The sequence below is a fragment of the Rhincodon typus genome, chromosome 18 (assembly GCF_021869965.1).
Source record: "Rhincodon typus isolate 14 chromosome 18, sRhiTyp1.1, whole genome shotgun sequence".
In the NCBI taxonomy this organism is placed as follows: Eukaryota; Metazoa; Chordata; class Chondrichthyes; order Orectolobiformes; family Rhincodontidae; genus Rhincodon; species Rhincodon typus.
In genome coordinates this window covers 45,403,123-45,417,973 of record NC_063349.1, presented here as the reverse complement: position 1 = coordinate 45,417,973, position 14,851 = coordinate 45,403,123, and the positions used below count along the sequence as shown (strand labels likewise).

The following is a 14,851-nucleotide window of genomic DNA, read 5'->3' as shown; positions in this document are numbered from 1 at the left end:
ATTTTTAAGGTGTGAAGTCCTACGGAGCACAGGCTACATACGAATATAACATACAAAGGAGCAGTAGTAGGGCATACAATCAGTAAGATCATAGCTGATCTTCAACCTCAATTTCAGTTTCTCTTTCACTTCCACTATTCCTTGGGGCCCTTTAGAGCCCAAAATCTCAGCCTTGAAATATACTCAATGACTGAGCATCCACAGTTCACTGGTGTACAAAATTACAAAGATTCAGGCTCTTTGAGAGAAGGATTTTCTGCTCGTCTAAAACATGACTGTCCCTTATTGTTGTATCATTGTGGCATTGGACTTCTTGCTTGCTGGCTGGAGAGTCAGTGAGGGACTTGTGCTGCCACTTTTCGGGAAGACCTACCGGACCGCAGGCAATGGTGAAGCCACCAGCAGGGCTCCTCCTGGAATAAGGCAGAAGTCTTCCCAACTTGAGCTGTTGACCAAACAACAGCTAGCTGCTGTTGTGCTCAACAGCACCCTGTGGCTGCTGCTGGTAGGATAACTCCCAGAATCTCAGGATTATAGAGGATCCAGGCCGCAGATAGGTAATGCAGGGTTGAGGTTAAAGGAGAGGGGGTTGAGAAGCAAGCTAGCCCACTGATACTTACCCCTTGCCCAGACATTAATTGCCTCTGTTCAAAGATACCTTCACCATGGAGGCAACAAGTAACCCCTACAGTTTCATGATGCGCATGCTACATGGCAACAGGTCCACCTGAAGCTGGGTTAATCAAAATAGTTGTGGGTTGAGGCTCTTAAATCATTATCAATTGTCCACCTAAGGGAGTCGGTTGTCAGCAAGATGGGAAAGTTCACCATTGTCCTTCCTGTCGAAAGGTTAATCTGGCCAATGTGGTAAAGCATTTGGGATCAGGCACATCACCTCCCCACCTAATCAAATGTCCTTCAGCCTCCAAACTCACCACCACCGAGAGCAGGAGACTGTTTCCACCACCACCATCCCACCACCCATGAGCTCTAGTTCTAGACTCTTTGTCTTTAGCATGTAGATTCTCACCTTACATCTATCCTGTCAAGTCTTCTCAGAATCTTTCATGGTTCAATGAGAGCCCTCCTCCTCCTCTTCAATTGTAGAAAATATGGGCCAATATCTACTCGTAGCCAAATCCTTGTACTATTTCAGAAAGCCAGTTAGTGAAATATAGACCTGAAGCCTAATCTTTACACACTTCATATCCTTTTTTTAAAAAGGTATGCATTATAAACTTGAATCTCCAAATCTAACTACCACAGTTTCAGTCCGTTCTGATTTCCACTTTGTATCCCACAGCTGAATGCAGTCGCACACTTGATTACAATATAATTTTGAAATCTGAAATTTTGTCTATCTTCTGCCTTTCTAATCCGAATAGCCTCATCTGCTCAAAAATACTAACTTGAACACTCAGTTCAAGTCATTGGCTTTGCTGCTCTCAAATTAAACACTAGGGACTGATTTTTCATCTGGTTGTGGAGCATTTTGGTGCATGATTGCCTCTCTGATTTTGTGTATGCATGAAACCCAATTTTCCTAAACATTCACAAGACTGTGCCGTTTTCCTTTGGCTGTTTGTTGCAAAATGCACATCCACCTCCTCGAGATCACATTCCCCATTGTAACTGGGGAAATGAAAACCTGAGTTCCACACAAACTATATTCCCCTGGTGGAGCAAAGGTTTGGAAGCCCATTTAAAGTACACCAGGTTTTGACAGTCTTTGACAAAACCTATTAAGAAGTTGGGAACATTCTGTGGAATGAGATGGTATGGGGTGATTTAGGAACATAGAGGTGACTTGGTAATCTGAAGGCCATGGGATGTGTTGGAAGGGTATTGAGTTGAATAAGGGTGAGTTTTATGGGTCTGTAAACCATGCAGCTAGTTGGTCTGCTGTGTTGGAGAACCATGGTGGGCATTCTAATCAACTCAATTCCTCGCCCAAGTTTCTCTCACACCCCATTGCAACTTTCAGAATGCACTGCAAGCTTGATCCCTAATGAAAAGATGTACTTCCCTTGTAAAGTCATGTGTGTTGAGTGTGCATTCGCAAGCCATGCAGATGCGCAAGTCAGGTTTTCCTGAGTCCAGTCCTAGAAGCCCGCAAAGGCAATGAAGCTGCTGAGTTCAGATTTTAATTTGTAGAAGAATCCGCTTTCCATTTGGCAGATGTTTTAATAGAATGTTTTAATAATCTTGTCTCACTTATAATACTACCGCATCTTGAAAATCACACTCCGGACAGTTAAACTCGAAGTCCAGGCTGACACTTCAGTGTGGTATTGAGGGAGTGCGGCACTGTCCAGGGGTGCAGTTAAAATGACATCCTATCTATCCTCTCAGGCAGGTTTAAAATATCCCACAACACTGTTTTGAAGTTATCCTCCATGTCCTAGCCAATATTTATTCCTCACATCACAGAAACAGATTACCCAATCATTATCATATTCCTGTATGTGGGAGCTTGTGTACAAATTGGTTGCTATTTCCTACATTTCCACAGTGACTGCATTTCAAATGCTTTGAAACAGACGGTCAGCTGGTCATTTATTTCATTCGCTTTTTTTATATGTTATCCCTGAGCTAACATCTCTAAAATTAATTAACCCATTACTGTTTGGGGAGCTATGCTGTGAGCAAAATGGTTGCCCCATTTTCACTAGATTACAATTTTAAATAATACTTAATTGACTGTAAGATTTCTTGGAATGCCCTAAACTGTGTATATGTTAGTCTTTTACTATTATCAAGATGTGAAATTTATTCTATGCTAATGCAACAAAGTTATTGATAGATGTGTGTTTCATTCAAGGTTGCAAACTTGTGAATCACTTTCATGTGAAATTTTTTTTCTAAACAGTGAATGGGATATAAAATGAATTTTTGTCTTTTTTATGCATGTCTGTTTTGCAGCAGTTTTCTTGTTTTTATTATCCATTATCTACAAGTCATAAGTCAGTAGTGTGATGGAATACTTTCCAGTTGCCTAAATGGGTACTACTCCAACATCACTCAAGAATCTGGACACCATTGGAATTGGCAACCCCATGCACCACCATCAATGCACAGTGGCAGCAGTGGGTACCGTTTACAAGATGTACTGCAGGAACTCACCAGGGTCCCTTGACAACACTTTTCAAAATACGACGTTTACCATCTGGATGGACAAAGGCAAAAACTACATGGGAACACCACCACCTGCAAGTTTCCCTTCAAGTCACTTCCTATCCTGACTAAGAAATATATCACTGTTCCTTCACAATTGCTGCGTTAAAATCCTGGAATTCCCTACCAGCACTCAGAGGGTGGTGCATGTATAGAATGACCTGCCAGAGAAAGTGGTGAAGGCAGATACAATTACAACATTTAAAAGGCATCTGAATGGGTACATGAATAGGAAGGGCTTAGAGGGATATGGGCCAAATGCTGGCAAATGGGCCTAGGTCAGATTGGGATGTCTGATCAGCACGGAAAAGTTGGGCCAAAGGAGCTGTTTCTATGCTGTAAGACTCAATGACTACAGGGATTCAAGAAAGTAGCTCACCATCACCTTCTCCAAAACATTTGGGAATGGGCAATTACTACTGGCCAAGTCAGCCCGTCTGCATCCCATGAATGAATAAAAGGGGGAAAAAAATTAAATGTGTTCTCTCCTGCTTTTTTCCCAGGTAACCAAAATAAACCTGGAGGCCCAGAGAGTGGAACAAAACCTTAGAGATGAGTTGGCCAACAGCGTAAGCCAAGCAGTGAGTAATGCAGACAGGAGCCGCATCACAGAGCTGGAGAAATCAGAATCTGAGTTAAAAGTTGAGGTGTCCAAGTAAGTTAATAGTATTGTAGAATGTGATTTTGTTTATTATTATTTGGCTTAAGAGACAACAAGCTGTTTGATGACATGTCCTCTCTTTCCCCAAATCTGATGCTTCTTCTGCCAAGAGCAATACAACTTTCAAATGCATTCCTATTTTTATATAAAGAAATGACAACAATGTTCATGGAATGTTCTTATCTATCAGGTTAAGAGATATCGCCGATGTAGCGAAAATGCAGGTTTCAGCCTTGGAAGCCCTCCAGCAGTCTAGGGAGAAAGAGGTGGAGGCACTTAGGAAGCAAGTACTTGATTACCAGGTTAGGACATATTTTTCATTTTTACATTTGAACAAAAGCTTTTCCTTCAGAAACATGTTAAGAATGTTATTGGTCAGACTTTAGACCAATATTTTAAATTGCCGCTGACAGAACTTCAAAATAATCAGTGATTTGATTGGTCCGGGTAATTTTTTGCAAATAAGATTCCTTTCCAGAATACTGATGCAAGTCTTAACCTGTGTTATCTTTTGATTGCTTAGCTGTTTGTGAACACAACGTTTGAGTCAATTGCAAAAGGCTTTTAACAGTTGTTGGTATATTAAAGACATTTACATTTTGCACACTACAACTTCACAGTTTATGCAAAAACACAGAGAGCAGTATTTTAAACTACAGATTAACTTAACAATAGATTGTTGACTGATCCAACGTTCTCCACTTCTATTGTCGCATATGAGAATTTTAATAGAAATGGTGTACCATAAGAGGCAAATTTTTTACACGGGGTGATTCACGTGTGGAATGAATTTCCTGATGAAGTGGTGGATGTGGGTACAATTACAACATTTAAAAGAATTTGGATGGATATATGAATAGTAAAGGTTTGGAGGGAAATGGGCCAGGAGCAGACAGGTGGGACTAGTTTAGTTTGGGATTATGTTTGGCATGGACTGGTTGCACCAAAGGGTCTGTTTCCATGCTGTTTGACTCTATGACTCTATTATCCCCAATTGCCTCCCATTAAAAGAAATTAATCCATTGTACATCAGAATGATTGATTATATTTGTGCATTTGTAACCATCATTGATGGTTAAAAACCCATCTGGTTGACTAGCACCTGTTAGGAGAGGAAATCTGCCATCCTTACCCAGTCTGACCTGCACATGACTCAAGACCTACCACAATGTGGCTGACTTTTAACTGACCTCTCAAGCAAGTTGCTCAGTTCAAGGACAAACAGGGATAGGCAACAATTGCTTCCCTTGTCAGAGACATCTGCATTCCATGAAAGAAAACAAAAATCTAAGCCAATGTGAGAAAATGAAAAATATTGTTCTAGATAGAGACATTTTAAGACTTTCTTAATCTATTCAGGATTTAATAGAGTTAACTTTGTGTTTCAACAGAAATACTTAACAAATGTAGTATAAATAAATTAGGGTTTTCTCAATTTCTGTTAAGTCATTACACAGTCATACACTCCAGAATGATTTGGGATTTATGTTTGTCATCTGTACATTATCAGTGACATGTTAAGGAACCTTTACATGCAGGTGTTTTGATATTGATTTTATTGATGGGTTCATTTACTAATGGAGATGGGAGATAACCTTTGTATGATATAACTGTGTACATGATCTGTGTACTTGATGCTAACCTTGGGTCTCCCTAGTGTTCAATCCACAACTAAATGCTGAAAATCTGAAATAAAATACTGGAAAATTTGTCAGCAGTGTCAAATGGCAATTGTAGGTGGAAAATGGAATAAACATTTTAGCTCTCAGCGGAGAGATTGAAGATACTGGGGTTGTTGTTCTTAGGACAAGATTCTTGGAGAAGATTTGACAAAATTTGTCAAAATCATGAAGGATTTTGATATAATAAAAAATGAGAAATTGTTTTCAATGACCAAAGGGTCAGCAGTAATGTAAGGCAGTTTTCTGTTATTAAGTAAAAGAAGTAGAAGCAGCATGAGGAACACAGTTTCTTTTGATCTAGAATGCATGATTTGAAACGGTGGTAAAAACAGGTTCAAAAGTTACTTTCAAGAGGAAATTGTATAAACGTTTAAGGGGAAAATATTTATAGAACTATGGGGAAAAGCAGAGGAACGGTTCTAATTAGATAACTCTTTGAAAGAATCAGAGCAGGTAAGTAGAGCCAAATAGCCCTCCTGTGTCATTTTGGATGAAAAATCATCTGGAACATTGTTTTAGTAGTCCATTGACGATGCATGTTCTGTAGAGAGTATTCCAGCGTTTTAGTTTTTTTATTAACATCAAATCCATCAAAACAAATTGCTAAGAATAGCTCAAAAGGTCAGAACGCCCACTATTGGCTATATAGTCTGTATACATACCTGTTCATTATATTCTTCTCATTCAGGCACAGTCAGATGAGAGGGCTCTCATTGCAACATTGCATCAACACATTATCGCGTTGCAGGTGAGTGAAGCCACTGCTGTTAGCAAGCTGCAGGCATTTGCAAGTAAGCTGCAAAAAATGGAGGCCTGCAACCTGCGGCTGATGCAGAAGCTGGATGAGAAGGATCAGACCCTTTTCCACACCCGGCTAGAAGGCAGGAACAAGGCCAAGCACCTGCGACAGACTATTCAGTCCTTACGCAGGCAGTTCAGTGGAGCCCTACCTCTTGCACAACAAGAGAAGTTCTCAAAGACTATGATGCAGCTACAGGATGACAAGCTGAAGATAATGCAGGATGTTAAACGTTCCCAAGAGGAGAGGAGAGTGGCAGAGGACAAGGCTTTGGAACTGCAACTGAAGCTGAAGGGGCTAGAGGAATTGATAGGATCATTAAAGGATGCAAAAGGAGCACAAAAGGTTGGAAAGTTTTAAAAGTAAATTATGGTTGTTGTTTCTTAATATGTGTTGAACTGGCAGAGTTCCCATGATAAAATGAAGAACTGCGGATGCTGGAGAAATTGCTCGAGAAACGCAGCAGGTCTGGCAACATCTGTGGAGAGAAATCAGAGTTAACATTTTGAGTTTGGTGATTCTCCATTCTGAGAGATGTTGCCAGACCTGCTACGTTTCTCGAGCAATTTCTGTTTTACTTCAGGTTTCCTGTGACTTTGTTTTTGGGAATTCAGTTTTTATAGTTAAATGTGACAGTATTTGTGACATTTACAGGAAACATGCAGTAGATTCAGGAGTTCTAATATCCAGAGTGAATATGGACACCATTGTGCCAGCCAGTGTATTGGAGACGATGTAGACTATACAGGCAGGAATTGTGGAATTGTTATAATACAGAAGGATGCCATTGTCCCATCGTGTCTACATCAGCAATCTGAGCATTGGTGCCTTTTTCCTGTCTTTTTCCATAACCCCACTCATTGTTTCTATTTAAATAATCATCCAATGCCCTCTTGCTAAAATCAGTAATTCCACCCACAATATGTAAATAAACATTTAACGGTAAAATGACTACCATCTATGAAGGATGCCCTTTGAGCACAGATAGTACCCTGCTCCCTCTCCTGCTCTGCCAACATTGCAACCCCCTTCCACGACCCATGAAATCCTTCCTAAAATACTCAAACCCTCCCTGCCCGGTATGTCCAAATTCTAATACTCTGGATCCAGGGGCCTTCTTTGTTGGCCTGGGAGCAGTTTCAGCAGTGTCCACTACCAAGCTCCGGGATTGCCAGACTGCAAGAGTTGCCAATAAATCTGATTATCCGGCATCTCTGAAGAATAGGATACCTTCCCCCATGAATGACAAAAGCTCCATTCTGCCCTTATTATTGCCACCCTCAATGTAATATCCGTGCAGGCAGACATGTTGTTCTTTGGTCAGTTTCCATCTGACTTTTTACTTGGATTATGAGTTGTCAGCTCACCTGTAAAATAAAACCCATGATTTGAAGAATTCCAAGAGTGGGACCTAAATATTAAAGATATTTAACAAACCAAAAAGATAGGAATCTAGGAAAGGATGATGGGGAAACTGTGTTAACTAAGGATGTCAAAATAGTTGTGAGAGATTACCTTGATCTGATAGAGCAAACAATCAATTTGGGTAGGATTAGGAATTGGTTAAGACAAGTAGTTACGTATGAGACTAATTTCTAGGCCCCGTAAAAGTAATTACCTTGTAGGGCTGTGTATTCTAAAAAAACTATATGGGATGTAAGAAAGGTACCGCAATAATAATGGGCGATTTCAGATTATGTGTAGATTGGATGAGTCAGATTGGCAAAGGTAGCCTGGAAAATTAGTTCAGAGGGTACTTTTAGGATAGTATGTTATGAATTCGACCAAGGAGCAAACTGTCCAAGAACTGATAATGAGCAGTGTGACACGATTAATTGATAAGGTCATAGTGAGGAAGCCTCTTAGTTACAGCGATTGCAATGTGATTGAATTTCTTGTTCTGAGGCAGAGTAGAATAAGTCCAAGACTAGTGTTTAAATCTGAGTCAAGGTAATTATAATATTGTGTGATAGCAAAAGTGAACTAAGAAACTAGGTTAAAGATAAGACAGTCGAGATGCAGTGGCAGACTTTTAAGGAGAATTTTAATAATTCTCAAAAAAGATTTATCCCCACTTTTGTTTTGAGAAAGATACATCATCCATGGCTAAATAGGGAAGCAAAAGATAGAAACAAATCTACAAAAAGTTAAGAACCACCGAAGAATTTTTTTTTAAAAAAGGAGAAAAAGAATACAAGAGAAAGTTATTAATAATATAAAAACAGACAGTAAAAGTTCTTACAAGTATTTAAATTGGAAAAGAGTAGCATTAGGTAGTGCAATTGTAGAAAACTTCAATAACTTCCAAAGATCCTTGAAATCAAGAAATGAATGGGAGGGAAGAATGGAAAGCAATCACCATCCCAGGGGCAAATTATTGGGAAAACTGTGACTTAAAGGCTGACAAGACACCAGGCATAGATAACCAGCACCCTATGGCCTAACTGAAGTATCTGCAGAAATAGTAGATGTATTGGTTATAAATTTTTAAAATTTCTTAGATTCTGGAAAATTAACACCTTTATTCAAGAAAGAAGGGAGTCAGAAAATAAGAAATTCCAAGGCCGTTAGTCTAATATCTGTCATACGGACATTGCAGTTTCCATTCCATTGGGGAGATCAAAAGCAAACTGGATGACCATTTTGCAGAAGATCTCCACTCAGCCTACAAGCATGATCCTGACCTTCTGATGACCTGCTATTTCAATGCATCACCTTGTTCCCATGCTCATATTTCTGTCCTAGACATAGAACATAGAACATAGAACATTACAGCGCAGTACAGGCCCTTCGGCCCTCGATGTTGCGCCGACCTGTGAAACCAATCTGAAGCCCATCTAACCTAAACTATTCCATTATCATCCATATGTTTATCCAATGACCATTTAAATGCCCTTAAAGTGGGCGAGTCGACTATTTTTGCAGGCAGGGCATTCCACGCCCTTACTACTCTCTGAGTAAAGAACCTACCTCTGACATCTGTCCTATATCTATCACCCCTCAATTTAAAGCTATGTCCCCTCGTGCTAGCCACCACCATCCGAGGAAAAAGGCTCCCACTGTCCACCCTATCTAATCCTCTGATCATCTTGTATGTCTCTATCAAGTCACCTCTTAACCTTCTTCTCTCTAACGAAAACAGCCTCAAGTCCCTCAGCCTTTCCTCATAAGACCTTCCCTCCATACCAGGCAACATCCTGGTAAATCTCCTCTGCACCCTTTCCAATGCTTCCACATCCTTCCTATAATGCGGTGACCAGAACTGTACGCAATACTCCAACTGCGGCCGCACCAGAGTTTTGTACAGCTGCAACATGACCTCATGACTCCGAAACTCAATCCCTCTACCAATAAAACCTAACATACTGTACGCCTTCTTAACAATGCTATCAACCTGGGTGGCAACTTTCAGTGATCTATGCACATGGACACCGAGATCTCTCTGCTCATCCACACTACCAAGAATCTTACCATTAGCCCAGTACTCTGTATTCCTGTTACTCCTTCCAAAGTGAATCACCTCTCATTTTTCCGCATTAAACTCCATTTGCCACCTCTCAGCCCAGCTCTGCAGCTTATCTATGTCCCTCTGTAACCTGCAACATCCTTCCGCACTATCCACAACTCCACCGACTTTGGTGTCATCCGCAAATTTACTAACCCATCCTTCTACGCCCTCATCCAGGTCATTTATAAAAATGACAAACAGCAGTGGCCCCAAAACAGATCCTTGAGGTACACCACTAGTAACTGAACTCCAGGATGAACATTTCCCATCAACCACCACCCTCTGTCTTCTTACAGCTAGCCAATTTCTGATCCAAACCGCTAAATCACCCTCAATCCCATGCCTCCGTATTTTCTGCAAGAGCCTACCATGGGGAACCTTATCAAACGCTTTACTGAAATCCAAATACACCACATCAACCGCTTTACCCTCATCCACCTGTTTGGTCACCTTCTCGAAGAACTCAATAAGGTTTGTGAGGCACGACCTACCCTTCACAAAACCGTGTTGACTATCCCTAATCAAATTATTCCTTTCTAGATGATTATAAATCCTATCTCTTATAATCCTTTCCAACACTTTACCCACAACCGAAGTTAGGCTCACTGGTCTATAATTACCAGGGTTGTCTCTACTCCCCTTCTTGAACAAGGGGACAACATTTGCTAGCCTCCAGTCTTCTGGCACTATTCCTGAAGACAATGACGACATAAAGATCAAAGCCAAAGGCTCTGCAATCTCCTCTCTAGCTTCCCAGAGAATCCTAGGATAAATCGCATCCGGCCCAGGGGACTTATCTATTTTCACACCTTCCAGAATTGCTAACACCTCCTCCTTATGAACCTCAATCCCGTCTAGTCTAATAGACTGTATCTCAGTATTCTCCTCGACTACATTGTCTTTTTCCTGCGTGAATACTGACGAAAAATATTCATTTAGCACCTCTCCTATCTCTTCGGACTCCACGCACAACTTCCCACTACTGTCCTTGACCGGCCCCAATCTTACTCTAGTCATTCTTTTATTCCTGACATACCTATAGAAAGCTTTAGGGTTTTCCTTGATCCTACCTGCTAAAGACTTCTCATGTCCCCTCCTGGCTCTTCTTAGCTCTCTCTTTAGGTCCTTCCTGGCTAACTTGTAACTCTCAAGCGCCCTCACTGAGCCTTCACGCCTCATCTCTACATAAGCCTCCTTCTTCCTCTTGACAAGAGATTCAACTTCTTTAGTAAACCACGGTTCCCTCGCTCGACCACTTTCTCCCTGCCTGACAGGTACATACTTCTCAAGGACACGCAGTAGCTGTTCCTTGAACAAGCTCCACATTTCAATTGTGCCCAGCCCCTGCAGTTTCCTTCTCCATCCTATGCATCCTAAATCTTGCCTCATCGCCTCATAATTGCCTTTCCCCCAGCTATAACTCTTGCCCTGCGTTATATACCGATCCCTTTCCATCGCTAAAGTAAACGTAACCGAATTGTGGTCACTATCACCAAAGTGCTCACCTACCTCCAAATCTAACACCTGGCCTGGTTCATTACCCAGTACCAAATCCAATGTGGCCTTGCCTCTTGTTGGCCTATCTACATACTGTGTCAGGAAACCCTCCTGCACACATTGGACAAAAACTGACCCATCTGAAGTACTCGAACTATAGCATTTCCAGTCAATATTTGGAAAGTTAAAGTCCCCCATAACAACTACCCTGTTACTTTCGCTCCTATCCAGAATCATCTTTGCAATCTTTTCCTCTACATCTCTGGAACTTTTCGGAGGCCTATAGAAAACTCCCAACAGGGTGACCTCTCCTTTCCTGGTTCTAACCTCAGCCCATACTACCTAAGTAGACGAGTTGTCATCAAATGTCCTTTCTGCCACCGTAATACTGTCCTTGACTAACAATGCCACACCTCCCCCTCTTCTACCACCTTCCCTGATCTTACTGAAACATCTAAACCCCGGAACCTGCAACAACCATTCCTGTCCCTGCTCTATCCATGTCTCCGAAACGGCCACAACATCGAAGTCCCAGGTACCAACCCATGCTGCAAGTTCACCCACCTTATTCCGGATGCTCCTGGCATTGAAGTAGACACACTTCAAACCACCTTCCTGCCTGCCGGTACACTCCTGCGACCTTGAAACCTTATTTATGACCTCACTACTCTCAACCTCCTTTACACTGGAGCTACAATTCAGGTTCCCACCCCCCTGTTGAATTAGTTTAAACCCTCCCGAAGAGCATTAGCAAATTTCCCCCCCAGGATATTGGTACCCCTCTGGTTCAGGTGTAGACCATCCTGTTTGTAGAGGTCCCACCTACCCCAGAATGAGCCCCAATTATCCAGGTATCTGAATCCGTCCCTCCTGCACCATCCCTGTAGCCACGTGTTCAACTGCTCTCTCTCCCTATTCCTCGCCTCACTAGCACATGGCACGGGTAACAAACCAGAGATAACAACTCTGTTTGTTCTAGCTCTAAGCTTCCACCCTACCTCCTTGAATTTCTGCCTTATGTCCCCATCCCTTTTCCTACCTATGTCGTTGGTGCCTATGTGGACCACGACTTGGGGCTGCTCCCCTCCCCCTTAAGGATCCCGAAAACACGATCCGAGACATCACGGACCCTGGCACCTGGGAGGCAACACACCAACCGCGAGTCTCTCTCGTTCCCACAGAATCTCCTATCTGTCCCCCTAACTATGGAGTCCCCAATGACTAATGCTCTCCTCCTCTCCCCACTTCCCTTCTGAGCAACAGGGACAGACTTTGTGCCAGAGACCTGTACCCCATGGCTTACCCCTGGTAAGTCGTCCCCCCCAACAGTATCCAAAACGGTATACCTGTTTTTGAGGGGATTGGCCACAGGGGATCCCTGCACTGTCTGCCTGTTCCCTTTCCGTCCCCTGACTGTAACGCATCTACTTTTTTCCTGTACCTGAGGTGTGACTACCTCCTCGTAACTCCTCTCAATTACCCCCTCAGCCTCCCGAATGATCCGAAGTTCATCCAGCTCCAGCTCCAGTTCCCTAACACGGTTTCCGAGGAGCTGGAGTTGGGCGCACTTCCCGCAGATGAAGTCAGTGGGGACACTAGTGGTGACCCTTACCTCCCACATTCTACAGGAGGAGCATACAACTGCCCTAACATCCATTCCCACTGTTCTGAATTCCCAAACAGACAAATTAAAAAAAAATACTAGTAGCCTTACCAAATCAGCGCTCAGAACCTTTTTTTTTGGTTAGAGGAGGAGGATGGGTGGGAGACACTACCTAGGTAGTGTTTTGGGTAAAGCAACCGCGCAAATATATTACCTCACTTACTCCAAAAATGGAGTCACGCGAGGTAAGACTTTTATAATCGAAAAGTTCACCTTCCCAGGCTGCCCTCGCGCTTCCTCCCGGACTCCCGCCGCTGAAACAACTGAAAGGCCGCAGTCACGCGAGGTAAGACTTTTATAATGGAAAAGCTCACCTTCCCAGGCTGCCCTCGTGCTTCCTCCCGGACTCCCGCCGCTGAAACAACTGAAAAAGGACCTGCTGCAATATTCCAATAAAGCACAAAATAAACTGAAGGAACAATACTTCATTGTCCATTTAGTCACTTAATATCCTTGTAGACTCAACATTGAGTTCAACAATTTTCGGACCATGAACTGTCACATTTATTGTATTATTGACGAGCTGTAGCAGGTCAAATGCTACAGGAATCATTGCTGGGGCCTCAGCGATTTGCATTCTTTTCCAATAACTTGGATGAACTGGTACATGAATCACAAAAAGGTTAGTATGCAGATACAGCAAGTAATTAGGAAGGCAAATGGAATGGTGGTGTTTATTGCAAGGAGATGGAGTGCAAAATTAGAAAGTTTTACTGTCAGTGTTCAGGCCTTTCGTGAGACCACATCTGGAGTACACTGTACAGTCTTGGTCTCCTTGTTTAAAATAAGATATAGTTACATTAGAAGTTGTACATTTGATTCATTCCTGAGATGCAAACCTTAATTTGTGAAGGAATATTGAAGTGGTTGGTCCTTTACCCATGGGAGTGCCCACTGAAGTTTAAAAGAATGAAAGATGATCATATCAAAATATGTATAATTGAAATAATATTTTGAAAGAAAGTAGAATTGAGATTATTACCAGATTATGCATGATCATTGATCCTGCTCCATGTCCTATGTAAGCCTTCAGGTGAAATGGGATTAGAAAGCAGTGTGTATACTTTTTAAGTCATACTTTGTTTATTTACTCCACATTACTGAATATTATTAATAAAGAGTAACAGCACTTTAGCAAGATACGGAAACTTGGACAGCAGTGACGTAGACTTGATAGTCTGTATTGCAAAGAAGCTGCTGTTCTCCAGATATGAATATGGATGCAATATGAAATCACCACAATGTCGTCAGTTGTTGGAGGTGATTGTAACAAATTTACTTAGGGAGTTTTCATTCTAAATAAGAACATGGGAATTTACAGGGAGAAGTTGACAAATTGAGTAAATTCTGTTGTAGTTGTTAGTGCAGAGTTTGTTTCAGCAGTTTGTTTGACAAATTGGCTGACAATTTATATAGATGCCAGTTTAGGCAATAGTGTTTTCAAATTGTTGGTTTTGCATATTTATCCAGTTTTAGGTATTGTTAGATTTTCTGTGCCATTATACTCACTTTCTTTTCAACAGGTAATTGAATGGCACAAAAAAATTGAGGAGCTCCGTCTCCAAGATCTCAAAACAAATCGAAGTATAAACAAGCAAAAGGAAGAAATAACTTACTTAAACAATATAATAACTGAGCTGGAGCACACCATCAACAATCTAGAAGAAGAGACGGTTCAACAAAACAAGGTGAACATCTTCAGCCCATGACAAACATTGGCATTGTTAGACCATAAAGACCATTTCATCCATCTGGTTCACTTGCCAGCTACAATTGTACATGAGTGGTTGGCTAATCTGAGCAATTGCTGGCAGTTAGTCCACGACAGATGCAGGCATGAGCCCAGAACAATACCATCCCCCACCCG

The 14,851-nt window shown here is 41.8% G+C and overlaps 1 protein-coding gene across 1 annotated transcript in view; it reads left to right on the top strand.

Annotated features, from left to right (window-relative positions):
- cep290 (centrosomal protein 290) overlaps window positions 1–14,851 on the top strand; it is a 79,133-nt gene that overhangs the window by 19,207 nt on the left and 45,075 nt on the right. The window contains exons 9-12 of the mRNA XM_048607939.1: window positions 3,678–3,829; window positions 4,026–4,137; window positions 6,206–6,661; window positions 14,508–14,672. Coding sequence (XP_048463896.1) covers window positions 3,678–3,829; window positions 4,026–4,137; window positions 6,206–6,661; window positions 14,508–14,672 — 885 coding nt within the window. The remainder of the gene's footprint in view (window positions 1–3,677; window positions 3,830–4,025; window positions 4,138–6,205; window positions 6,662–14,507; window positions 14,673–14,851) is intronic.